The following is a 26,603-nucleotide window of genomic DNA, read 5'->3' on the forward strand; positions in this document are numbered from 1 at the left end:
TATCAAAATTCAAGGTTATCGTTAATCTCTCCGGGTGCATTATGGGAGTTGTAGTAACTGGCGCGACTCTAACGTTACGTGCGGTCACATGACGGGGAAACGGGCTGCTGAGTGGTTCCTCAGCTGGCAGTGCCGGGGGCGGAAGTGGCTGCTGCCGGTCTCTCCCGCGTCTGGACCGAATGGCGGTGGTGCTCACTTTGGCGATGAAGCGGAGCTTCTCTTTGCTGAAATGCGGCCGGTGGGTAGCGCATAGGAGCCCCGGAGGGAACAGAAGCGTTTCGGGAGGCTGCTTCGAGGTAATAATGGCAGTGGACCAGGCGGGCGCCGGTATCCAGGGTGCCATCTTGCAGGGTGTATCCTCCTGCACCTGCGATGCTGGTGCTTACCTGGCTGAGTATGGCTTGAAGGACTTCTGTCCTTTGCGTGCATAATGCTCCGCCCTGCTACTCTTTGGCAGGGTGTATGATTCTCGAGGTAGTAGGTAAAGAAGTAGTTGCAGGCGGAAGAAGAAGTAATAAAGGAAGATGTCAATCTAAGGCTTCTTTTTGAAGTTCTTTTAAATTCTGTGATTCTCACTTACCAGAGGAGATGGAAAAGAAGGCACATTTTCTTAAACTAGCAGGCATAGTTTTTTGTTTTTGTTGAATATTGTTACTCACTTTGTATGTTACTGTTTTTTGGGCTGGTAGTTTCCCCTTTTTCTTCCAGCTTACTCGGTACAAATACTGGGATTCTGGTGAAATGAGCCTTCATTTAAAACTACCTGTGGATTTTTTTTACCCTAATTTAACAGATCCACACTCCCACTGTTCCCAGTCTGCTCATTGCAACAACGATTCTGAGGCCAGGGCTCATTTTGGAACCCTGTATCATGGGCTCTAAATTTAGTGACTGGTTGTCAGCCTTAACAATCACCATGTTAAGGTTGACAACTAGTACTGTGGATGCTACCTCTACAGCATCCCCGGTCAACCCAGTGGCTTGATCAGGTTTTCTGCACCCGAGTCTGTTCTTAATTTACTTTTACTTGATAACACATAACTTAACTTACTGCATGATTCTTGTGAACTAATCTAGTTAATTTTATAAGTATGCCACGTTTGCCAGGTTGCTGCAGCAGTTTGAAAGTGGCTTAGAATGGGGGGAGAGAACAATTTTTTAAATAACTTGTTTCCGAAAGGGACATTTTATAGCAGATGGTCATGTAGTTGTCGGGGGGGGGGAAGGACCACTCAGTAGTTGCATTTGCACTGATTCTTTAATGTAGGAAAACAGAGCAAAAACAAAACATATTTTCTGACGTGATTACAGGAGGGTATAACCAAATTAGACAAGGTATAGATTGGTAGTGAGGGAGATACCAGAAAAGCTAGCAATCCTTCTGGTGCTACATTAACTCAATTCAACTGCAAATTCTCAAGAGATGTGCCAGCAACGGCATTTCTTTGCAGGCTACTATTTAAGCACAGCTGTATAAATGATGGGGGTTTATTCATAGCCAGTGGACATCTGGCTGGGCCTAGCTCTCCCCACAGTACCTGAGATGCTCCTAAACCAGAGCTTTCCAAAGTGTGTGTCGCGACACTTTAGTGTGTCGCCTGAGGTGTGCCGGTGTGTCGCGCAAGCCCGGTGCACGTGACACACCGGCAAGTGGGAGCCAATGCGGCCGCCGGTGGAGCTCATCCCACTGGCGGCTGAGCAGTAAAGAATCGCTGTGCTGTGTGCCGCAGACACACAGCAGGAAGATCGGGAGGTCCGTGGTGGAGCTCACCTCACCACGGCCTGAAGAAAAAGGTCACGTCGAAACGTGCAGATGCTCCGCTTCCTTCCGGGGCCGCATCGGCCCCGGAAGGAAAATGTTGCCGGAGCCGCATGGGCAGAAAGGGGGGAGGAGCATCAGCTGCGTGCAGAAGAGGAGCAGCGTCGTTACAGCGTGTGAGAAGAGGAGGCGGCCCCCACCGCGGATCGGTCCGAAAAGATCAGGGCCGCCGCTCCCGCGATCGGCCCGAGAAGATCAGGGCCGCTGCAGCGACCCGTGAAGAGGAGGCCCAGAGGTAAGAGAGAGGCTGAGGGCCCGTAGAGTGTGTGCATGAGATGAGTTGAGAGATTGTGTGCGTGTATGAGGTGCGTTGAGAGATTGTGTGCGTGTATGAGGTGCGTTGAGAGATTGGGTTGCGTGTATGAGGTGCGTTGAGAGATTGGGTGCGTGTATGAGGTGCGTTGAGAGATTGGGTGTGGGAGTGAGGACCTGAATGTTTGCAGAGACAGCGTGTGAGAACCTGTATGGGTGTGCGAGAGACAGCATGTGATAGTGAGAGCCTGTGCTTGAGCAAGACAGCATGAGGGAGTGAGAGAGAGCCTGGGTGTGTGAGAGTCAGACAGCATTTGCAAGAAAGAGACTGTATGAATGATTGTATGAGAGAGAGTATGTGACAGTGAGAGCCTGTGCTTGAGCAAGACAGCATGTGGGAGTGAGAGAGAGCCTGGGTGTGTGAGAGTCAGACAGCATTTGCAAGAGAGAGACTGTATGAATGATTGTATGAGAGAGAGCATGTGAGAGTGAGAGCCTGTGTGTGTGTGTGTGTGAGAGAGAGAGAAAGCATGTGAGAATGAGAACCTGACTGAATGTTTGAGGGAAGAAGATAGATGGAGAGAAAAGAAATAGAAAAAAAGACAATATGAAAGGAATTGGCAAAAAAATAAGAAAGGAGAGGTGGAACAAAAAAGCCTGTGACCAACTGATTAGAAAACTAAGTTCAGACAGCAAAGGTAAAAAAAAAAGAAATAAATTACTTTTTACTGATTGGCACATGTAATCTTTGGTAATGTGCAAGAGTAGCACTTTCTCTATGCGGATCTCACAATGTACGAGATCAACATGGAGGAAGTGGAAACCCACGGGGCCTACACAGAGGAGGCAGCAGAATGGGCTTCAGTGCCAATAGCAGCAATCAGCGCCTCCCCAGTAGCCATGCGGCATCAGTGACAGTGGCAGCAGAGGAATGAGAGAGGCTCTGAGGTTGCTGGCAAAAGAAAGAGAGGGGGTCTGCCTTTAGTGTGTGCATGTGTATGAATGGGAGTCTTCCTAGGGGTGTATGTGTGTGAATGCATGGGTGCCTGCCTGAGGGTGTGTCTGTGTATGAGAATGTATGGGTGTCTTCCTGGGGTTTGTATGTGTGAGAATAGGTGCCGGCCAGTGTGTAGTATATGTGTGTGTGTGAGAATGAATTGGTGCCTGCCTGGGGGACTGTGTGTGTGTGAGAATGAATGTTTGCATGCCTGGGAGATGGTGAGGGAGTGGTGTGAAAATGAATGGGAGCCTGCCTGGGGGTCAGTTTCAGTGTGTGAGAATGACTGGAAGCTTGCCTGGGTGTGTGTGTTTGTGTGAGAATGATTGGGAACTTGCCTGGGTGTGTGTGTTTATGTGAGAATGATTGGGAACTTGCATGGGTGTGTGTGTTTGTGTGTATGTGAGGGAGCCAGAGAGAGTGTGTATGAGAAAATCCAGGGGAGTAAGAGTTTGTGTGTGGGGTGTGTGTGGAGGGGGAGAGAGGGTCTTAGAGCCTGAGAGTGTGTCAGTGTCTGTGAGAGCGAGAGGTTATGGTGGGTATAAGAGCATGAATGTGTATGTATGTGACAGTGTATGTGTGAGAGAGAATGGACATGTGAGTCTGTGTGAGAGAGGATAACCTCCTAATCCTGGACAATATCAGGGTGACTGGAAATCAAGAGCTCCCACGTATGGACAGCAGGGGCTTTTTAAAATCCTTATTAGTTTTAATTATTGGGTGTTATTTGATATATGTGCTGTTTTGAAATATTTTATTGGTGTTTGGGAAATTGTAAAAAATGTATATGATTTTAATTAATAGAAATTCTATTTATCAGTTTTAAAATATTCTTTTATTAGTATGGTTTTACTGTTATAACTGATGCTTTATGTTTCTTGATTTTATTTGTTTTATGAGGAATGGGGTTCTGTTTTTCCATTGTTAATACACAGAGTCTGGCTTCTTGGGGTTTTCATTTCAGTTTTTGTCTAATTTGTGCTCCTTTATTTTGTATTCTGTATTTGGTGAGGGTCTGTCTCTGCTCTGTGTGTGTGACCATTATGAGAGATTCTGCTAGCATAGGGATCTATAGCAATCTGGTTTGTTTTGTTTCCTCAGTAGGTGGTGTATTGGTATTCTAGGACCCAGTGTAATATTTACCCTTGCTTTTTCACAGGTAGGGTTATTGTTGTTTGAGTCCTTGGTGTTATTACTGTTATGTTACAATGGGATTGCAGTATAGATTTTGAGTGTCTTTTTTACGAGGTTTTATTTTAGTTCACAATGTGCCTGGCAGTGGAAGGTGTTTATGCTGCTGTTACTGTGAGGTGACACCAGCATTTGAAAATATATTTCAGTATGATGAGCTGTAAGGGAAACATTCAAGCTCCATTGTTTGGGGGAATTTCAGTGGATGCACAGAGTTACAGAACTGGAGGTGCAGGATTTATATTGACATTCTGTCCCTTCCTATATATTCCAGACTTCACTCTCATAGCCTCATTCAACTAATTCTATATGGCTATTAAATAATTTTATAGTAGTTTTACTAGAAGTGTGAAACTGGCCAGCTTTTTAAAATTACGCAGAAGACCCTTTGGACTTTATTAACACCAAATATTCAAAAGCTGTGTTCATCCCATCAAGCTCATATATCTCATTAAAGAGGTAAATTGAATAACACAGTAACTTTGTTTTATTATTGTTATTCATAAATTATAACAATAACATTAATCTTGGAATATTATATATTTTTAATATAAATGAAAGGTTTTCACAAGATAGGTTGTGTCGTGAAACATTTTATTATGTATATATTTAAGGAAACATACGTAAATTGTCGAAATACATTTTGTTCGTTTAACCTTTAACCTCTGGTTTGCTAGTAGACTGAATTACTGTGTCCCGAAATTATGTTTGTCTAAAAAGTGTGTCACCAACATGAAAAGTTTGGAAAGCTCTGTCCTAAACCTTCGCTTCCTCAATTCATCATGAGCTAGCTCCTCCAGCAGGGCTTCAGACCTGCATCATACAAAGCCAGGGATTCAAAGTGTGGGCAGCAAGCTGTATTTTAGCTGAAACAAAATAACCGGGGTGAAGGCTCTCTGCTATACTTCGGTATAAAAAAGACTCTAAATAAATAAAAATAAATAAATAACCTTGAACTATTGCTTTTAGTTAGCTGAACAGCCTGTTCATGAGTAAGGGGAGTGTGGTCATTTGGACTAAACAGAACCTGCTCTCACAAAGAGGGCCCTAGTTTTATTTTGGCTAGACACATATGATTCAGTATGTTGTGTGCTGCAACAAGTGTGGTTAATGCTGAAACTCCAGATTCTTCCTCTGGTACGCTCTCTGTCCACCCAAAGCTGAAGTTTTGTGTTTTTGACAAACTTTTTTGAATCTTTTGTTTGCAGCCCCAGCCCTCTTTTGGACTCCTCTTTGACATCGATGGCGTTCTGGTTCGCGGACGGAACCCGATACCAGCTGCTGTAGATGCATTTCGGAAACTGGTTGACCGCAGTGGGAAAGTTCAGGTTCCAGTTGTGTTTGTGACGAATGCTGGGAACTGTCTTCGCCAAACCAAAGCTCAAGAGCTGTCCAGTCTGCTGGGTGTGGAGGTAAAGGGGGTGATGTGGAATGTTGCACTGTGCAAAGTTTGGTTTAAACATGTCCCTGACAGTCTGGCAAATAGCTGTTTCGGAGGCATTAAGAAAAGCAAAATACATAAAAAGGCTTTAATTGGCCCTTAGTTTCCTCCTCCTGCTTTAGGCTTCCAGCTCAATTGGGCTAGACTCCTAATGGAGCTACAGTGCCGTGAACCTTCATTCAAAACTATCTGGGGTATTTGACCTATTTTATAATCTTTACCCCCCACCACCTAATCCAGCCTTTGCAAAGAGTGACAGACCATGAGTGTCTCAGAAATGTATGCATGCAGCCTAATTCTGGCCAGTAGGTGTCACCATTGAGCATTGATGGTTGGTGAACACTGTCTCCACCTCAAGCCCTGGCTGGCCAGGGGGTTTGCCAGAAATCTTGGCTTGTACATGTAATTACCCTTAGAGGGTGCTACAGCTAGTTATTTCTTACTACCCCAATAACAATCTCACTAAAAAGCCTCAAAAGGGCTTTATTAAGATAATTATAGGTCTGTGCAGACAACCCACCGGAACTGGGGTCTCTCTGGTTTACTAGCTTCCCTTTATTCCATGGTTCCAGCTATATGTATCAAGTTGCTTGCTTGACCTGTACAACATGTTGTCACTTTGGAGGCAAAGCTGTCCTGTCTGTTAACAAAATGAAATACTTGATTTCATGGTGACTCCTGTATAACAGGCTCATACTTCAGTTTGTTTTGCTTTCAACTTGCAAAAGTAGTCATTAAAACCTGCAAGTCTTCCATCAATAGCTAGCAAAGCTGACTTCTGAGCTGACTTTGTTCAGAGGCAGGTCTCACTCTCGCTGTTGGGGATGGTAGGAGCGCTATGGCGCCATCCAGGGAGCAGTGGTCAGACCTGGGGGATCGAACTGGGTCTTCTGTGTGGGAGTGCACAGCATTTGCTTCTGAGCTACCGGGTTGGCCCCTGACAATATATTTTACATTGAATAATTAATTTAAGAAGAAAACTGAGCTTCACCTCTTCTTTGTAAAGCGAGTGCATAATTTGATGCACGGAATACCTGCAGACAAAAGTGACCTTTCAGATGCCAGGCTGGTTGGTGGAATTGACAGCAGAAAGTAAAAAAAAACAAAAACCAAACTGCAAGCACAGCCCCCACCGCCCACTCACTTCCAAGTGGAACATAGTTCTTTTTGATGCTGTTCAACATGTTGGCCTCTCCTAGTCCCTCTGGTTGTACTTGCAGTGGTACCGCTTGCATTCAGGTCAGATTTATTGGCATGGTAATTATTTTGTATGTCTGTTGCCAGAGTCATGCAGAAGGTGATTTAAAAAAAAAAAAAAAAAGTACAAACCAGCAAATTCTAAAGAAGACCCTTGGTTCTGTGTCTCTTCATAAGTTTTCTATTCAATCTCTCATGCACTCATTTCTTTGCTACACCCTTCCCCCCCCCCCTCAGTAATTACATCTCAACCATCTAATCTAGAAGGGTCACATCCCTCAGTGCCTCCAGCCAAAGTTTTTTCTGAGTTATTTGGGTGGGAGTGTGGGTGGGGGAAACATAGACAGTCACCGGTACTTAGAAATGTGATGGCAGAAAAAGACCATCTAGTCTGCTCATCCACACCAACTATTCAGCTTTACAATCCCTACCACACCCTTGGAGCACTCCCTGTGCTTGTCGTATGCTTGAATTCAGATATTGTCCTTGCTTCCACTACCTCCATGGGGAGGATGTTCCATGCATCCATTACCCTCTCTGAAAAGAAATATTTTCTTAGAATACTCCTGAGTCTACCTCCTTTCACCTTCATCCTATGACCTCTCATGCTAGAACCTCCTTTCCTATACATGGAAATATCTTCCCTAGTCTGCCTTTCATCAAGGGTATATATGTTTGGATCTTTAAGTCTGTCCCCATATGTTTTATGATCTCTTAAACCTCTCTTAAGAGAGAACTAATGCTAAAAATGGGTGAAAAAACTGATGCCCATATCCAGCGTGTTTGGCACTTAGACAAATGCCAGAATTTGAAAATCCCACCAGTTTGACCGCTGCTGACTTAGCTGGATAACTTGTTATCTGGCTGAAAGCTTATCTAACTGTATCACGGGCATTCTAGGGCAGAGCCACCTGAGTTATCTTAACCAGATAACTCCGATTTTCAAAGTTTATCCAGCTAACTTTCCAAGCTGGCCCGCAGCTGAATATGGACCTCTATAAATGATAGTGAAAATTACAGTAAGATCAATTGTAGGGTACAGAGAGGACAGTAATAAGACCATTTCCCAGGTACTGATGATGGATTGTATTGTTCTTCACCAGATCAGGTGTCTGGCTGGAAGGCAGGATACAGCTTTTTCTCTGTCTTCAGCTGCTCCTTTATGGTTCATGCTCAGAGCTGATGGTGCCCGCATGCTCAGTAGTGGCTGCTGGTGATCAGCTGAACCAATGCTGGTTTCCGGCTGCTGTACTTCAGATTCAACAGCCCTTGCATTAATGATGACAGTGACGATAAGTCTTTCTATTCTTGTTAGCAACATTTGCTCATGAATGTCTTGCTTGTAACGTTGCTGAAGCTGAATGGTTTCATAAGATTCCTTGTTTGTCTTGTATGATTCACTTGTACTTTTTTGCAATGTCATCTTTTCTGCTTGTTGTATGTTGCTCCCAAATTCTAGTCAAGAAATGTATTGTTAGTCCAATGTAAAGGTATCGCCTTATGTTTTCTTGGTTTTTTTGTTTTGTTTGTTTCATCTTCAATTTCTGTGCATTGATTATCCAAACAACTTGGGTGTGGAAGCACTGGTACAGATGGAAGGGGAGAAGAACAGCAGCCCAGCTTCAGCGTCAGCCGGGGAGGGAACGGTTCTTGCTCCCTGCCACTCGCCGGCAATGACGTCCAGCCCACCTGGGAGGCTGTGCAGCAGTTTCCTGGTTGCTGTCGCAAGAAGCGCCCCAGAGCCCAGGACTTGCTCACGCTGCTCACTGCTCACGGTCCTGCAGCATGGGTGCAGCCACCACAGGACCCACAGAAAGAATCACCGCTGCAGCCTAAAATGCAGGGCTCTTTAATCTTGCGACTCTGAGATAGAAAACCGGGATCTGGGATTGGATGCATGAAGTTACATCATTAGACTATCATTGGGCCGTAAGGGCCTGATGCACCAAGCATGCTGTCCACACCAGATTTTCAGGACGTGTCCAGGGTGACAGGAATATTCTGAAAGGGATGGTGTTCTTTGGAGTCATTCATACCTGTGGACATGTGTACATATGTGCATCCCAGGAAGTAGGCTCCTTTAATTCTGGATGCAACTTTTTGCTTATAGACACAAAAGGGAAATAACCCTTTAGTGCAAGAAGCCTCAGGTATCCTCTTATGCAACATCCGCTTCAGAAAAAAAAACACATCCAAAGCTTTATTTTTGCTATTCAGTAACAATATGTGTAAAAGTGATTTTTTTTTTTTAAATTAATAAGCAGATATGAGCTGGAAGTCGCATCCCGAATGATTCCTCTTAAGAATGACTTTTATTGTTGGAGGGGCACGTTAAAGTTTTGTTTCCCTTCTCTTCGCATAGCTATGACATGTTTATCTTCTAAAGAAAATCGGAGAACAAAATTAATGTGTTTAATTTGGGAGGAACAACAAAGCAGACTGGTATTAGGAGACTTTCATGTTTGTTTCTTTCATTATCTTGTAGGTGTCTCAGGACCAGGTGATAGTTTCCCACAGTCCTTTGCGCATGTTTCGGTCGTTCCATAAGAAATGCGTTCTAGTGTCTGGGCAAGGCCCAGTGGAGGAGATAGCCCAGAAGTATCCTTGCTAAGGTTGCCATGTATTTTGCAGTTGAACAATGAACTTACGGTAACTTGAGGCCCTTAATTTTCTGGTAAGTGGAAGCAGAGGCTGACGAGTTGGAAAGATTCCCAGAGAAAAGAGGTGTCAGCATCTCAACAGGTGCAGACCATGCTGTTAGCTTGGGCACTAGAGAACAGTAGTAGCTTTTTCTCTTCTGTCTCGGAGAGGAATGGTCCTCATCTCAGTCACACAAATGCAGGGCTTTAGGGGTTTTGTTTTTTTCACTTTATACCTGTAGTATTTTAGTGCTCTGAGTGCTACAATCTCAAACATGCTACAAGATTAAGGTCCAAGGCTCTCTGCTACTTCTGGTTGTAAATACAGGGTCCCTTCCAGCAGTATTAGTTCAGGAAGGGTGGAGGTAGTGGAGCGGCAAGGATGGTGGTAGTGATGGTGGGGCCAGGGTGCAGCACCTGAGCTGTGCACTGGTTACAGGGTCACTGAGCAGGAAGCCGACAGACTGGAGGGGTGGTGGCCTTGAGAGGTGTCCGTTAGGTATTGGGCGAGGGATTCATGTTTGGAGAGCAGGAGGTTTTTTTTGGGGTTTTTTTTTTTTTTTAACTGAGTAAATGGGGAGAGGATGAAAAGGAGATCACTCTTTGGGAGAATGGTTGGTGGGGGCATAAATTGAGCATCGCAGTGGGGAAAATAGAAGGGGATTGGGATTTGTGAAAATATTTTTGTGTTTAAAATTGAGCATCGGGGTGAGGATCAGGCCTTTGGGAACTTCTTTTATATTTACGAATTGAGAGCCTGGAGGGAGGAAATGGAATTATGAGTTGGGGACTGTTTTTTTCCCTTCATTTATTTGAGTGTCGGCAGGGAAGAGGATTGGGGCTTGGGGACGACAAGGAGAGAGTGGGGGATCAGAAGAGGTTTTCAGGGACTGATTTTTAACGCTAACTGGCTAAACTTGGCAAATCTAGCCAGTCAAATTTTAACCCCCTAAACTTATTTGTATTTTCAGTTAAAAACCTAGGTTAGATTCAGCTGAAGATTTCCCTAAAGAGAAGCAGCTAAAATTAGCCACTCAGCAGGTTCGTAAGTGATTGGCGTGGTTAATGTCCAGTCGTGTTTTATTTCTTGACCATCCCATGCCACTCACAGCCTGGGATTCCAGCGGGTGGTCACCATAGACACATTGAGGGAGGCGTTTCCTTTGCTGGACATGGTTGATCACAGCCGTAGGCCGAAGAATTTGGTAAGTATCTGCTAGTCATTGACAAATAAATGCAGCAAACCATCTCCTGTTTTGATAGTAAAATCTCTCAAAATGTCTTTTTAAATGTAAACCCTCCTTTTGGACAACATAAAATTGCTGAAGCTTCTCTAGGTCCTCTGGAGATTAGATTTGGGGAGTTTGCCAAGTTCTTTCTGTGGCAAATGCATTGATAAAGGGTTAGCTGGATTATACCCATCTGGCCATCATTTTGTTGTAGCCTTTCTCTACAAGCAATTTCACTGAAAGAGGTTGCAATTGCTGTTACTGGGAGCTCCTACCCAATTCCCTACTGACCTTTTGAGCTCCATTACAACATTTGCTTCCATAACTTGTTTGCCAGTAACAACCGTGGCCACCTGCTTGGAGAGTTTCCTCTGGGTGCCGGCACACGGGCTCCTACACCATCCCTGCACTTCTGTACCGTGTCCAGGGTCAGATTCAGGCGAAATGCATCTATAGGCAGTTGGGGTGGAGGAGAGGATTTATCCTCCCCTCCCCCCCCCTCTCCCTGTGGAGGGTGGTGGGAACGATCCCGTCTGCCCAAATCCCCTTTCCCCCTCCCTCCTCAGGTCCAAGTCATGGCGCCTGAACTTGTGTGCTGATGGACCCTGCAGTGTCCCGCCCCCCCCCCCCTCGCACGGGTTTCCATGGTAACAGGAAGCCCATGCGGGAGGAAGGGGAGAGGAGCCGCAGAATCCTTCAGCGTGCGAGGGCTGCTGACTGCCCCGCACTGCGTTTTCATCTTCCGCTTCTTCTAGAAGAGGGAAGTGGTGCCAGGGCTGTGGTGGTGACACCCTGCTGTCTATAAGAACTTGGCCCCAGAAGCAGTTGCTTCCGTTGCCTAAAATTGGGCCTGACCTGTTTCCTTCTGTTTGGGGAGGCTGGGACTTGGCATGTCTACACCATTCCTAACGGTGATTTGTGCAGAAAGAGTTTGGGATGAATTGAATGCCATGTTTTGCACATTCAAAGTCTGAAGCTGGGGCTAGTATTTGAAAGCTACAGCTGTAAACATGATTTCCCTGATCTGTTCCTTTATGTATTTTTCTCACTTACAGCCTCCTGTGACTGTAAACTTTCCAACTATAGAAGGTAAGCCCTGTGCTGCCACCTGGGCATGGTGTGAAATCACTTACTGCTCAAAGATTAGTAGAAATTGGAGAATACATCTAATGTGGCAGTGTCCTTAAAGCTACTTGGGAGATTTGGTGGCAGCATTATGGAGTGTAGCAGATGCTCAGATGACCCTCCTAGTAAGAATGCATTGGGGTATGTTGTGGTTCCATTCTTCATATATATATATATATATATTTTTTTTTTTAATTCAAAGGTGAGGGCTGAAATCACTTTGATTTGAAAATCAATGAGGGAGGGTTCTCAGGTATTGGCTCCATTTGACAGTCTTATAAAAGACCAAACTATAAAATTGGGAGTGATTTAAGGGTTAAAAAATATTCCTTGTTGTTTTGCTGCCAGGGTTTCGTGCAGTGTCATCTGTCCCTATTTTAGCTACCAAAGACCCTCCTGGATGTCTGCTTCTCCCTCCACATAATGAAGGATACAGTGCGGTGACCTGAAAAGTGGAATCCTTCCATAATACTTTCTGGATCCATGTGCATTCTGCTGCTGCTTTTTTTTTTTTTGGCTGCTTGTTGCTTGAGTTAAATGGGCTGCAATAACTCACCAGGGAGGAGTGGCCTAGTGGTTAGAGAAGTGGGCTGAGGCAGTGAAACTGGGGTTCAAATCCCACTTCGCTCACTGACACACCTTGTGACTTTGGGCAAGTTACTTTTCCTGTTGCCCCAGGTAGCCCCTTAGATTGTTGGGGTTTTTTTGTTTGTTTTTTTGAGGGTCAGGAACTACTTATACCTGAATACGTGTTGTCATTATGCAGCACTGCTTAAGTCCATAAGTGCAATAAAAGTAAATAGTATTATTACTCTGGAAAGGGAGTGTGGATGGCTCCTGAAATACGCAAAAAGTACATTTAGAGGACAAGGAATAAATCCAGTTGGGTAAAGAGAAACCAGAACAGAGTCCCAGAATGAAGACTGGCTCTCACATCTCGGGAATTCTGAATCTTAGTTCTGGGATCTCACAAGGAGGCCAACTTCCTTCTCATGCAGAACACCTTGCATTTTGTGGTTTAATAAGAATAATTGCCATTTTCTCTCTTTCAAAGCGGTGGTTCTGTTTGGGGAGCCAGTCCGGTGGGAGACCAGCCTGCAGCTGATTATCGATGTCCTCCTGAGCAGTGGGAAGCTTGGGGTGGTTCCAGCGCATCTTCCTCACCCTCATATCCCTGTCCTCGCCTGTAATATGGACCTCGTGTGGATGGCAGAGGCCAAGATGCCAAGGTTAAATAGACTGTAGTTTTCCATATGAGTTGATGTATGGTTTTTCCCCACTAATAATAGTAGGGTTGAGTTTTCTTGGGCCTCCTCAGCCTATGATCACATTCCTCCTTGTGACTCTCCCCTCTCTCCTTAAGTGCTTGGGTAAACCCAATGATAAACACACAATGTGGTGTTTGATGTGAGTTGAAATGGCCCCAACCTGAAAGCCTTTCCTTCTTATGCTAATATCTCACAGAATTGTATTTTCAAATCTACACACGTTATTCTACTAGGACAATTGGATGGTAGTCCTCGTACATGGGTGACATCATCTGATGGGAGCCCGGTACAGAAAACTGGCACACTGAACACTCAGTCTCTTCTTTTGTGTGAAGCTGTTGGTTCGTGAAGTTCATGCTCCTTTTGTCGGAAAATGTTTCTTTTCCTGCGCTGGGTCCCTCTCCATTCCCCAGGCTTTAGTTAGAAGGACAGCGCTGGTAAGTTTTTCCCTTCTGTGCTGTCTATTCTAGGTAAGGTGTCCTTTGGAATCCGCCCTTCGACTGTTCACCAGCCATTTTTTCTCAAGGCGTCGGTGTCTGCCAGTGCTCCCAGTGATGTCACTCACGGATCCACTCTAGGTGTATATGCTTTGCCTGGGGACATTGCACGACGTTCGGGGGTGTTATTTTTGCGACCAAAAGGTGCCCAAGGGATGACGACTCACCTGGATAAGATGGAGAAGCTGTTTGGGTCCTAGACATCCGAACCATTGACGAACATCAAATGCCAAAAGGTTGGGGGTAGCTGATGGACACTGATCCCTCGGTGTCCACCCCACCACCGGGGCTTCCTCTCACTCAGACGTTGGGATCGTCTACTTCTTCCTCAGTGCCAGGGAGCGACCGGGCCGAACACCATGGTAAATCCTGGAAGCATCGCCATTGGTCTTCATTGCTCTGATGCCCCTGAAGCGACCCTGCGGCGAGGAGGCACCGTCCTCTATCGATGCAGGGGGTCCAAGGCATTCCCCACCGATTATGGTGCAGGGCATCGAGGGAGATCCGGTTACGCTGCTGCCTCCTCAGTCTGCTCTGACATCGGCGGGCATCAAGTAGGAACTGGAGCACAGTGTGCAGCTGGCAGTTGTTCGGGCCTTGCAGGGCAATGAGCTGCCGGCCCCACTGGTGCCAGAGCCTGCACTTTCGATGTTGGTGCCGCTGCTGGAATGCCTTGACGTTCTTCTCGATGTCCTCCCCATGCAGCTGATGCCAGTGGCCCGGGTGCCATCAATGCCCCAGCAGTCACCGTTGCTGCCTCCTTTCGGTGTGATCCCCATTGCAGGTTCCTCCGAAGAGAAAGGTCCTTTGAGGCCGAAGGCACCATCTAGGCCCTTGGTTCTGCGGCCAGCATTGCCTGGACCGCTCCTGGGGCCCTCTATGCCCTTGGTGCCCAAGCTGTTGTGCTGGGGAGGGCCCTCACCATGGACGCCTGTGGACAATCTCAGTGATGACGATGCCCCTTATGACCCGTGGGGGGATGATTCCTCTGAGTCTTCCTCCGATGATTCCGGGAACCTCCCCTAAGACCAGTCTCCTCCGGAGGAGCAATGTCTGTCCTCACCTGGGTTTGTACAGGCCAAGTCAGAAACTATTTCTTTCCAGCTTCTAATGAAAAAGGATGCCAGGCACGAGATGCTGGAGGAGGTTCTCCAGTTTGTGGATGCCCCGAAAGAGGTGGTGGCTGTTCCCGTCCTTGAGATCTTCAAGGAGCTGCTCCTTAAGATTTGGGAACACCCCATCTACATACCTCTGGTGAATAAGAAGGCTGATGCTGTTTATCTGGTACAGCATGCCTTGGGGTTTTGAGAAGCGTCAACTCCCACACCAGTCGGTTGTGGTGGTGTCTGCCCTAAAGATGGCCAAGTGTTCCCGCCCCCCACCCCGGGTCAGCAGCACAGGGTGCTGGATGTGCTGGGTAGGAAGGAGTTTCAGGGCGCCATATTAATTGCCTGTATCGCCTCCTACCAGATGTACATGACACAGTATTCCCAAAACCTTTGGAAGCAGGTCCAGGAACTGTCCAAGCGCATGCCCCAACAGCAGCAGGACGCCTTTTTGGCGGTGGTCCAGCAGGGCCTTGAATGTGGCAGACATGAGGTGCGCTCCACCTAGGATAAGAACATAATATATGCCATACTGGGTCAGACCAAGGGTCCATCAAACCAGTATCCTGTTTCCAATCGTGGCCATCCATGCCACAAGTACCTGGCAAATACCCAAACATTAAATAAATCTCAAGCTACTGTTGCTTATTAATTAATAGCAGTTTATGGATTTGTCTTCTAGGAACTTATCCAAACTTTTTTTTTTTTTTTCAAAATACTTTTTTATTAACAGGGAAGTGGTAAACAAAACACCAAACAGGCACTTTGAACATATAGCAGAAGGTGAAATCCCGCCATCTATAGTGACATATCCAAAATGAAATCCCACAATACCACCCATCCCTGATTTTCCTTTTTCCACCAGAACCACCCTTGCCCCGCCCCTCCCCTCCCCTGAGGGGAGGGGAGGGGCGGGGCAAGGGGAGGGGCGGGGCAAGTTATACCCTTGCCCCTCCCCTCCCCTGAGGGGAGGGGAGGGGCAAGGGTATAACCATTAAGGCACAGGGTATAACCATTGCAGGGTATAACCATTAAGGCACAGTCCATCTTGCAGAGATTTAGGGAAGGCACTGAAACAAATGTCCCAGCAGGTACAGTAGAGTTTGTCCGGTCACCGCTTGCCAGCCAAAAAATCCAGTTTTTCCAATTGTGCGAGGGAAGCCATCCTGCCAAACCAGGCATCAGTCATGGGCACAGCTAATGGCTCCATCCAAATGGCTAGAATAATCCGGCAGGCCATCATAATGGCCACCCGCTTTTTTAAACCCAGTTGCACTAACAACCGTAACTACATCCTCTGGCAACGAATTCCAGAGCTTAACTATGCGCTGAGTGAAAAAGAATTTTCTCGATTTGTTTTAAATGAGGTACTTGCTAACTTCATGGAATGCCCCCAGTCCTTCTATTACCTCTGAGAATAAATAACTGATTGATTTACATTAACTTGTTCAAGTCCTTTCATAATTTTGTAGACCTCTATCATATCCCCCCCTTAGTCGTCTCTTCTCCAAACTGAACAGTCCCAACTTCTTTAGCCTTTCCTCATAGGGCAGCCGTTCCATGCCCCTTATGATTTTGGTCGCCCTTCTCTGTACGTTCTCCACTGCAATTGTATCTTTTTTGAGATGCGGTGACCAGAATTGCACACAGTATTCAAGATGCGGTCTCACCATGGAGCGATGCAGATGCATTATGACATCCATCCTTTTATTTGCCATTCCCTTCCTAATTCCTAACATTCTATTTGCTTTTTTGATCTCCACAGCACAGAGCTGACAATTTCAATGTATTATCCACTATGACACACAAATCTCTTTCCTGGGTGTTAACTCCTAAGATAGAACCTAACATTGTGTAACTACAGCAAGGGTAATTTTTCCCTAAATGCATCACTTTGCACTTGTCCACATTCAATTTCATCTGCCATTTGGAAGCCCAGTCTTCCCGTCTCGCAAGTCCTCTTGCAATTCATCACAATCTGCTTGAGATTTTACTACTCTGCATAATTTTGTGTCATCCGCATATTTGATCATCTCACTAATCATACGCCTTTCCAGATCATTTATAAATATATTAAAAAGCACCGGTCAGAGTACAGATCCCTGAGGCACTCCACTGTTACCTTTTTCCACTGTGAAACAGACCATTTAATCCTACTCTCTGTTTTCTGTCTTAACCAGCTTGCAATCCACAAAAGGGAATCGCCTCCTATCACATGACTTTTTAGTTTTCTTAGAAGCTTCTCATGCTGGTCTTTGTCGAACACCTTCTGAAATTCCAAATACACCACATCTACCAGATCACCTTTGTCCACACGTTTATTCATCCCTTCAAAAAAAAATGTAGATTTGTGAGGCAAGACTTCCCTTGGGTAAATCCTTGCTGACTGTGTCCCATCAAACCATGTATGTCTAAATGTTTTTTTGATTTTATTCTTTGTAACCATTTCCGCAATTTTTCCCGGCACCTAAGTCGGGCTCACCGGTCTATAGCTTCCCAGATCACCTCTAAATCCCTTTTTAAATATTGGGGTTACATTGCCCATCTTCCAGTCTTCAGATACAACAGATAATTTTAATGATAGGTTACAAATTAATTGAAATAGGTCTGAAATTTCATTTTTTTATTTCTTTCAGAACCTTGGATATATACCATCCGGTCCAGGCAATTTACTACTCTTCAGTTTGTCAATCACCTACCCACATCTAGTTCAATGTGATTTGGTTCAGTTCATCTGCATCATCACCCATGAAAACCTTCTCCAGAATGGGTATCTCCCTAACATTCTCAGTAAACACCGAAGCAAAGAAATCACTTAATCTTTCTCTGATGGCCTTATCTTACGTAAGTGCCCCTTTAAACCCCTCTATCATCTAACGGTCCAACCGACTCCCTCGCAGGCTTTCTGTTTTGAAACGGCGGCTAGGGTGGTGGCAGCGGGCATAGGTGCCCACAGGATGGCGTGGCTCCAAGCCTCTGATCTCCAGCCATAGGTGCAGGAGAAGCTCGTGGACCTCCTATGTACTGGTGAGAATCTGTTTGGTGATAAGGAGAGAGATGCTGTGGCTCAGTTGAAGGACCACCATGAGACCCTCCAGCATTTCTCTGCCATCCTCAGCCAGGAAATCCTCGTGTTAGGACCCAAGGAGACCTTCTATTGTCAAAGGAAATACTACCTTCCCGCTTCTCGTGGCCGATCCCAGCGGGTGAGCTCTAGGTCCCGCCCTAGTCAAGCCCTGCTATGGGGTTTTGACTGGCTGCAAGGGAGCATAAGCCAACCGTCTGTATCCTTGACGCACAGCCCTCCAGTCAGAGGCTGGCTGTGGTTCTTCAGGGACCGTTGGCCCAATGTTATCTCAGACCAGTGGGTTCTGTCCATTGTTTGTCAAGGGTACTGATTGAACTTCCTGGGTGTCCCTCCGGACTCTCCCCCTTGCCTCTCTTGGGGTCAGTCCTCGCATTAGGATTCTTCTGGCAGAGTTCGCCGCCCTTGTGGCTGCAGCAAGGGCGGCGGTTCTACTCCAAATACAGTGGAAAAGTAGCGTGCCTGCGTGGCACTGGTATTGGAGGCGGGCTACTTTTCCATGGGCCACCCTGTATTTCCTGATTCCAAAGAGAACAGGGGGACTCTGTCCTATTCCAGACAAGGACCTTGAACAGGTTTCTAAAAAGAGAGAGGTTCATGATAGTCTCTCTGGGTGCCCTGATTTCCCTCATTCAGGGAAGAGATTGGCTTTGCTCCCTCAACCTCACCGACACCTACACCCACACCCACATTGAGATCTTCCACAGTCACAGGAAGTACCTCCAGTTTGTGGTGGGTGAGCGATACTTACAGTACAGAGTGTTGATGTTTGGCCTGGCCTCAGCCCCCCCAAGTGTCTGGCAGTAATGGGGGCGTACGTTCATCAGGTGCGCAAGTGTTCCCTTACCTGGATGATTGGCTTGTCAAGAACCCAATCCAGGAGGGAGTGGCACGATCCCTGCGCTTGACCATTCGGGTGTTAGAGTCCCTGGAGTTGTCAACTACCCCATGACCCATCTATATCTGTCACGTCAGTTGAGTTTCATTGGTGCTCTCTTGGACACTTCTCAGGCCCGAGCGTACCTTCCAAGTGATCGGGCATTCACACTGGTATCCATTGCAGGAGTGGTCTGATGGAGCCAGAAAATTTCGGCTCACCACATGTGCCGCTTGGGACACATGGCTGCGATGGTCCATGTTACTCTCTTTGTTCATTTGCATATGTGCAGGGCTCAGTTGTCTTGCAGTTCCAGTGGCAACAGACCACCCAGGACCTCCATGCCCGCATCCACATTACTCCACCTCTCCGGGTCACCCTATATTGGTGGGAGAGTCTGTCCAATTTGGAGCAGGGGGTACCTTTTCAACTCCCCCTGCCCAGATTGTACTCACTATGGATGCGTCCAGTCTGGGGTGGGATGCCCATGTGGAGGGACACCACACCCAGGGCATGTGGTCCGCTTAGGAAGTACAGTGTCAGATCAACTTCCTGGAGCTCCGTGCGATTGGTATGCACTGTGGGTGTTCTGGGATCTCCTGCTTAATAAATTGATCCTGATCCAGACCGACAACCAGGTGGCGATGTTGTACATCAACAAGGAGGGAGGTACGAGATCATTCCTCCTGTACCAGGAAGCGGTTCAGATCTGGGCCTGGGCTCTATCCCAGGGTATGATCCTCCAAACCATATACCTAGCCGGAACGGAGAATGTGGTGGCGGGCAGGCTGAGTTGAGCCTTCTAGCCCCATGAGTGGTCCCTGAAACAGGAGATGGCAAACCAAATCTTCCACTTGTGGGGGACCCCGCACGTGGATCTGTTTGCCTTCCCCTGCAACAGGAAGGAGGGTCAGTTCTGTTCCCTGTACGGGTGGGACAGAAAACCAGCCTCTGATGCCTTTGCCTGTCATTGGGGCAAGGGCCTACTGTATGCGTATCCTCCACTTCCTCTGGTGACGAAGTCTGTCCTGAAGCTTCGACAGGACAGGGGGAACTATGATCTTCATAGCTCCACACTGGCCGAGGCAGATCTGGTTCCCATTCCTGCTGGACCTCTCCCTCTGGGACCCGATCAGTCTGGGAACTTCCCCAGATCTCATCACCCAGGATTGGGGCAGGCTACACCATCCCAGCCTCCTGGCCTTGTCTACCTCTGCAGCCCCTCAACTTCTCGGAGGATGTGTCTCGAGTCCTGGTGGCTTCCAGGAAGTCTTTCACTAGAAAGCCTTGTGGCCTGAAATGGAAGAGGTTTTCCATGTGGTATGGACGCCACAGCCTGGATCTGTTCTCCTGCTTCACACCAAAGTTACTTGATTAATCTAGCACCTGAAAGGTGCAGGAGATAAAGACCAACTCCATTAGGGTACACCTGAGTGCTATCGGTGCCTACCACCGGAGTGTGGATGGGTCACCCATCTCTGTGCAACCTATAGTGGGACGCTTTATGCGGGGTCTACTTCAGTTGAAGCCTCCCCTGTGGCCTCCTGCTGGGTCCTGGGACCTCAATGTAGTGCTCGCTCAATTCATGAAAGCACCTTTTGTGCTGCTGTGTTCTTGTGACCTCAAGCATCTGACCTGGAAGGTCAAGTTTTTGGTCATGGTCACGTTCGCACTCGGGGTCAGTGAGCTTTAGGCCTATGTGTAGGGTGAATACGACACTTTAGTTCTTTCATGATAGGTTGGCTCTGCTACGCACCCTAAGTTTCTGCCTAAGATGGTGACTGATTTCCATCTTAATCAGTACATCGTTCTGCCCACCTTTTTTCCCAAGACTCATTTGCATCAGGGCGCGTGGGCTCTGCATAGTCTGGATTTAAGAGGGCCTTAGCCTTCTGGAGCAGACAGCAGGCCATAGGCAGTCCAGCAACTCTTCATCTTTTTTGATAAGAATAGATAGGGAATTGGGGTCACTAAGTAGACTCCGTCCAACTGGCTGGCGGATTGCATTTCCTTCTGCTATGCTCGGGCGGGACTGCAACTTGGGGGCCATGTCAAGGCTTATTCGGTTCGAGCCATGTCAACTTTGGTGGCCCACTTGAGAGCAGTCCCCATGGGGGAGATCTGCAAGACTGCAACGTGGAGTTCTGGTATAAGTTAGCTGCCATCTGGGCAGGGATGGCCGACGCGATAGCAGCTTTGGACAGTCTGTTCTCTGGAATCTCTTTCAACTGTAGAACCCAACTCTTCCTTCCTATAGCTCATTGTTCGGGTTCAGGCTGTCTCCCTCTGTTCCAACAGCACTTAGTTAGGTGTCTGTTAGTCTTCCATGTGGTTAGGGAACAGCCTGCAGCTAGGAATTCACCCATGTATGAGGTCTACCATCCTGCTTGTCATAGGAGAAAGCAGAGTTCCTTACCTGTAACAGATGTTCTCCTAGGACAGCAGGATATTAGTCCTCATGAAATCCACCCGCCTATGTTTGTTTTATTTTTTTTGTAATTCTATGTTATGAGACTGAAGAGGAACCCTGTGTGGATAGTGGCATGCTGGGCATAAGTTTTCCATGCCGGGCTCCATCAGATGATGTCACCCTTATATGAGGACTAACATCCTGCTGTCCTAGGAGAACACCTATTACAGGTAAGCAACTCTGCTTTTTCCATGAGATGATACTGTGGAAAAAGCAGGTGCAAAGTTTCAAAACAAAGGTATGCATGGGCTTTAGCTTTGAAAATTGGACATGGAGTGTTACCTTTTGTCACCTGGAGGAAGGGAGCTTCTTTCTGTGCTGATCTTGAGGCTTAGGAGCATTCATGACTTTCACTTCATGTCACTGTTCTGTGCTCTTCCCCTCAGGGCTTGTTTTGTTTTTTTTTGTCCTGGCAGTTTCCTTCTGCTCCTTGGTACTTTCAGCTCGGTCAGAACCAGGGCTGGGAGGTGGCACCGGGATCCTTAGTTTGTAACTATTGAGGGAGTTTCCTCCCCTCTTATTTATAGTATTCTCTCCCAACTTATATTTTCATTCAGTAAGGATGGTGTAACATTGCATGCGTGGACCCTAAATCCAGCCACTAGGTGGCACTATTTCATATGGGACTCCATTCCAATCCCCCCTTAGGCGGGGTGCTGTGAACACCTCACAGCAGCACCAGTTGACCCAGTGAGTGGAAGCTGAAGAGCTGGCAATTGAACCCAGTTAACTCTGTGTAGCAATGTGCATCACTGCCACTGGAACCGCTGGATCAGCCCTGCTTTGACTTAAAGTCCAGTCATGTTAGGAGGAACTGTGCTGCTGTCCAGATATTAATGGAAACACACACATACACTCTCACACTCTCTCTCTCACACACACACACACACACACACACACACACTCTTTTGTACAGTAAATAAACTAGAAATATTCTGTATTATAAATCTAAAAACAGTGTGGGAAATCTGTATTCTGAGTGAGTACTTCAGAAAACTGGACAGCAAGGAACAGGAAATCTCCCAGCCTTCTAAGATTTCATATGTTAAAAATAACCCAAAACAAAAACCACAGAGGTCAGCATTAAGGCAGCTAACTTATACCAGATAATCAGTGGTGTGGGTGAGTTGCTGAATGTACCCAGTTAATGTAAAGTTAGTTAAATAAGTTTTTATGGCTGACTATAGGACTGCTCTGAGGCAATCTTAAAGTTAGCTTGCTAACGCTGAATAATGATATCTAGCTAATTTTGCTCTGCCTTAGAACATTCCCAAACCACTCCCGACTTATCTGCTAAATTGTTTTCTGGCTAACAGCTTAGCTGGATAATGCAGGGGCAATCAAACAGGCCTGAAGTTCCAAACTCCTGGGTGTGTCCAGTTAAGCACCAACTTAGCCAGACCCTAATTGTGCTTAACTCTTTGTTTCCAGTTTTACAATTTTCCAGTAATAATAGTGCAGTCCTGATGGGACATGTCCTGTTAGTCTGGGGACGCTTGGCTTTGAGCTCAGTCCTCCTTGGGCATGGCATTATTGGGAGGTGCACTTTCAGGCATTTCCCATGTGTATTCTCAGCTAGATTCCTCTTTTATTCTTTGGACCAAAGCAGAACAAATCTCTGCCGGTTTGCCACTCTGATGCTGGTCTTGTTTGCACGATGGCCCTGGTGAGATCTTTTGTTTTTGTTGCAGGTTTGGACATGGCACCTTCCTTGTCTGCCTGGAAAGCATATACAAGAAAGTAACCGGCCAAGAACTGAAGTACGAAGCCCTGATTGGCAAACCCAGCATCATCACTTATAACTATGCAGAGTATCTTATCAAGCAGCAGGGAGAGAAGCGGGGGTGGACCGTGCCCATCCGCAGGCTGTATGCCATCGGGTGAGACCCCCTAACCATTTTCAAGTGGAAGAAAGCAGGGTTTCTGCATTCCTTCTCCCTTCTTTTCCTGATGCTGAAAGGCCATTCTATTTAAACTTAATTATTGGTCAGTCAAGGTCTGTCTCTTCTCCATCATCAAAGCCAAGTTACATCCTTTTCCTTACCCCCAGATGCTGCTCAGTAGGTTCATGTGGGAAACTGAGTTTTGGAACGGATACCTAAATATGGTGGGAAGAGAAGTAAGGAAATTGTATGTGGGGCCATCCTACCTGGATTTTATCTCATCTCTGGTCCAGGTATTGCTAACTTCCTCTGTGGCCAAGTGAGCAGGTTTACATAAGAACATAAGAAAATGCCATGCTGGGTCAGACCAAGGGTCCATCAAGCCCAGCATCCTGTCTCCAACAGTGGCCAATCCAGGCCATAAGAACCTGGCAAGTACCCAAAAACTAAGTCTATTTTATGTAACCATTGCTAATGGCAGTGGCTATTCTCTAAGTGAACTTAATAGCAGGCAATGGACTTCTCCAAGAACTTATCCAATCCTTTTTTAAACACAGCTACACTAACTGCACTAACCACATCCTCTAGCAACAAATTCCAGAGTTTAATTGTGCATTGAGTGAAAAAGAACTTTCTCCGATTAGTTTTAAATGTGCCACATGCTAACTTCATGGAGTGCCCCTTAGTCTTTCTATTATCTGAAAGAGTAAATAACCGATTCACATCTACCAGTTCTAGACCTCTCATGATTTTAAACACCTCTATCATATCCCCCCTCAGCCGTCTCTTCTCCAAGCTGAAAAGTCCTAACCTCTTTAGTCTTTCCTCATAGGGGAGTTGTTCCATTCCCCTTATCATTTTGGCTTCTTTGAGTTGCCTCCCGTGCAATTCTTGGATCCTTCCACAGGTAGCAGCTGTAATGATTACTTCAGCTATTGGTTTGCCAAAGGGTTTCAGCATTATTTGGTAACTTAAGAGTCTGATACACTAAAGGATTTTTCTCATTTTGTATCTGGGAAAAATGCTTAGTACATAGGGCCTGTACTTTTGTAAGCGTCTGCTTCCTGGCATCAGGTGGTGAAAGAGAAGCAGGCATGGAATCGGGATATAAATGGTCACTATCTTGTTAGTCAGATTCCCTGTCAATTGGTATTCTGCTCCCATTCCCTTTAATTTCTCCTTTTTTTTTTTTTGCCACAGCCCAGAGCTGCACCACAGTCAATTTCCCATACGCCTCTGAGCATAAGAAACAGATTTACAGAAAGGCGTTCCTTACTGATTTTCTGCAATTCTGGCAGTGTCCTCCACAGAGCTCAGTTCGTCTGCTTTTAATGATTTTTTATTTTTTTTTTAAATGATACTCTGTGGAATAAATAAGCAGACTGCTCACGGTTTTTGCAAACTCTGCAGATGATTTAAATTTGTGGGGTTTGCTGCAATAATGAAAAACGCACGCCTCCTCCCAAAAAAATTACCTGTATAGATATGCCTGCTTTCTCTGTGGGAAATTTTTCTGTTGGAAACAGTGCACTGAAGGGTCAATTTTAAAAGGGACACACCAATTTTATAATGTGCATGTTATAAAATCAGATACCCGCGTGCTCATGCACGCTTGGTTTTTATATCTGTGCACACATGTGCGGATGGGTGCCGCTTGCGCGTGCAAGGATGGGAGAACTTTGTAACAAACACACGTCGACGCATTAGGGCCTTCCCCAGTTCCCTCCCAGTTCACTCCAATAAAGGCGCGGACTGGGAGGGAACTTCCTTAATACCCTACCTACCCTGCCTCCCTCTTCCCCTTTCTGCCTCAATCTCTAAACCCCCCTCCCCCCCCCAACTATCTTTTAAAAAATTTTTTGCCACTTGCTTTCTGGAGCAGTAGTAGTTTCCGCGCATTGGCTGGCTGCCGGTGCTTGCTTCAGTGGCACAGCTCCTAATGGTGCTGGGTAATGAATTTGCTGCATTGGGGGATTGGTGTTGACAGCTACACTGTCCCCCCCACCCACCCTCAGCTGCTGCCTATAGGCACTAAATATATAAATCTGGTCCTGCTTGCATTATTGCACTTCCCATTAGTTTAGGAAATTGGAAGGGCTTGTTGATGTAGCTCCAGCCCTTGTACATGTAGAATGTAGTCCTGCAAACTTCTCGGGGCATTTCAAGGTGTCAGGTTGCAGCATTGTTACTGTTAAGCTACCTTGTGTGTACAGTCATAGTTTTAAAAGTGAGCATTTATGTTTGTAAAAGTACTTGGTGTAAATATCTGCTGTAATGGACTTTCTTCTTTTATTCTGTGTCCAGAGATAATCCCATGGCAGATATCTACGGTGCCAACTTGTATAATCGCTATTTACAAATGGATCACCAAGATGACATCCAAGCCACGGTGCAGGGCAGCACACTGATGCGAAAGACTGTGAGTGAGGAGCTCCCTGAGTTAAGTAAAGATTGGGAGGCCTCAAGGAGCTCTATAGAAAGCTGCCAGTCAATTCTTGTCTGCACTGGGGTGTATGGAAATCAAAGCGAGGTGCCCTCTGACCCTAATGAGAGTGTAATCAAGACTGTGTTCCATGGACATCGGGACTTCCGCTTTGACCTTAACCTGGTGGAAGCATCTTATGTTGTACAAGATGTGAATGAAGCAGTGGATCTTGTGTTTCAAAAGGAAGATTGGCCTCAGGCTTGAGGGAGCTTCACCAAGGCCCTGGAGTGATTTACCCGTATCTCGAGCAGAACCAAAGAATTCATCATGTTCGTTTAGAACCAACAAGGGTTTCATTTTATACCATCCATCCCTTATTTCTCCATTTGTAGAGTTTTTCTGGTATGAAGGCTGCATGAATGTGTTTTGTGATCGCCTTTTCCAGTGGGGAGGAATCAAAGTGCTGCCTTCAGAGCGGACTTTCCTAGTTCTCTGCCTAGAGCCCAAAATCTTTGGTGAATAAAATCCAGTGTATGATTTCCCCCCTCCCCCCCATTATTTTTATTTCATTTTTCCTCAAATACTGTAGTTTTTATTTTGCAAACCCTACTGTTGTATGCACACTTGGACTTTTCTCTTGGGAACAGTGTCACCTTCAGTGTGCAGCCTGATTCAAAAGCTTACAGAACTATCTGCTCAGTGATTTTGTTTCTAATGCTCTTGACAGTATTGCTCCACTCTTGCCTAAATGAAAGTCTCTGACAAAATATTTGTCTTGGCTGACTCCCACCATAAGATCTCATAAACAACAATTACGTCGTCATGAACGTAAGTGGCAGGAACTCCACACTAGTGATTCTTTGTCTCTCTACCATTCACTGCTAAGCTCATATTGTTCCTTGATTCATGAGGCGAAGCGTTCCTATTTCTCAAAGCACATTTACGAAATTGGCTATAACCCAAAAGAACTCTTTAAAATAGCCAAGAATCTTACCAGTACTCCTTCTAACCCATCGGGTACATCTACTAACCCTTCCAGCAATTTTCATTGTATTGACTTCCTAGATCATTTTAAGATTAAAGTTGCTAAACTCTGACAGTT

At 46.1% G+C, this 26,603-nt stretch overlaps 1 protein-coding gene across 1 annotated transcript; it reads left to right on the forward strand.

Moving 5' to 3' along the window:
• Positions 1-113: 113 nt before the first annotated feature.
• On the forward strand, positions 114-26,603 carry HDHD5 (haloacid dehalogenase like hydrolase domain containing 5). The gene is made up of 8 exons (XM_029599864.1): positions 114-296; positions 5,468-5,671; positions 9,383-9,495; positions 10,648-10,741; positions 11,821-11,854; positions 12,945-13,119; positions 22,885-23,073; positions 25,381-26,603. Exons 1-8 carry the CDS (start codon positions 180-182, stop codon positions 25,763-25,765), a joined length of 1,311 nt encoding a protein of 436 aa, XP_029455724.1. The 5' UTR covers positions 114-179; the 3' UTR covers positions 25,766-26,603.

The sequence above is a fragment of the Rhinatrema bivittatum genome, chromosome 4, assembly GCF_901001135.1.
Source record: "Rhinatrema bivittatum chromosome 4, aRhiBiv1.1, whole genome shotgun sequence".
Classification (NCBI taxonomy): domain Eukaryota; kingdom Metazoa; phylum Chordata; class Amphibia; order Gymnophiona; family Rhinatrematidae; genus Rhinatrema; species Rhinatrema bivittatum.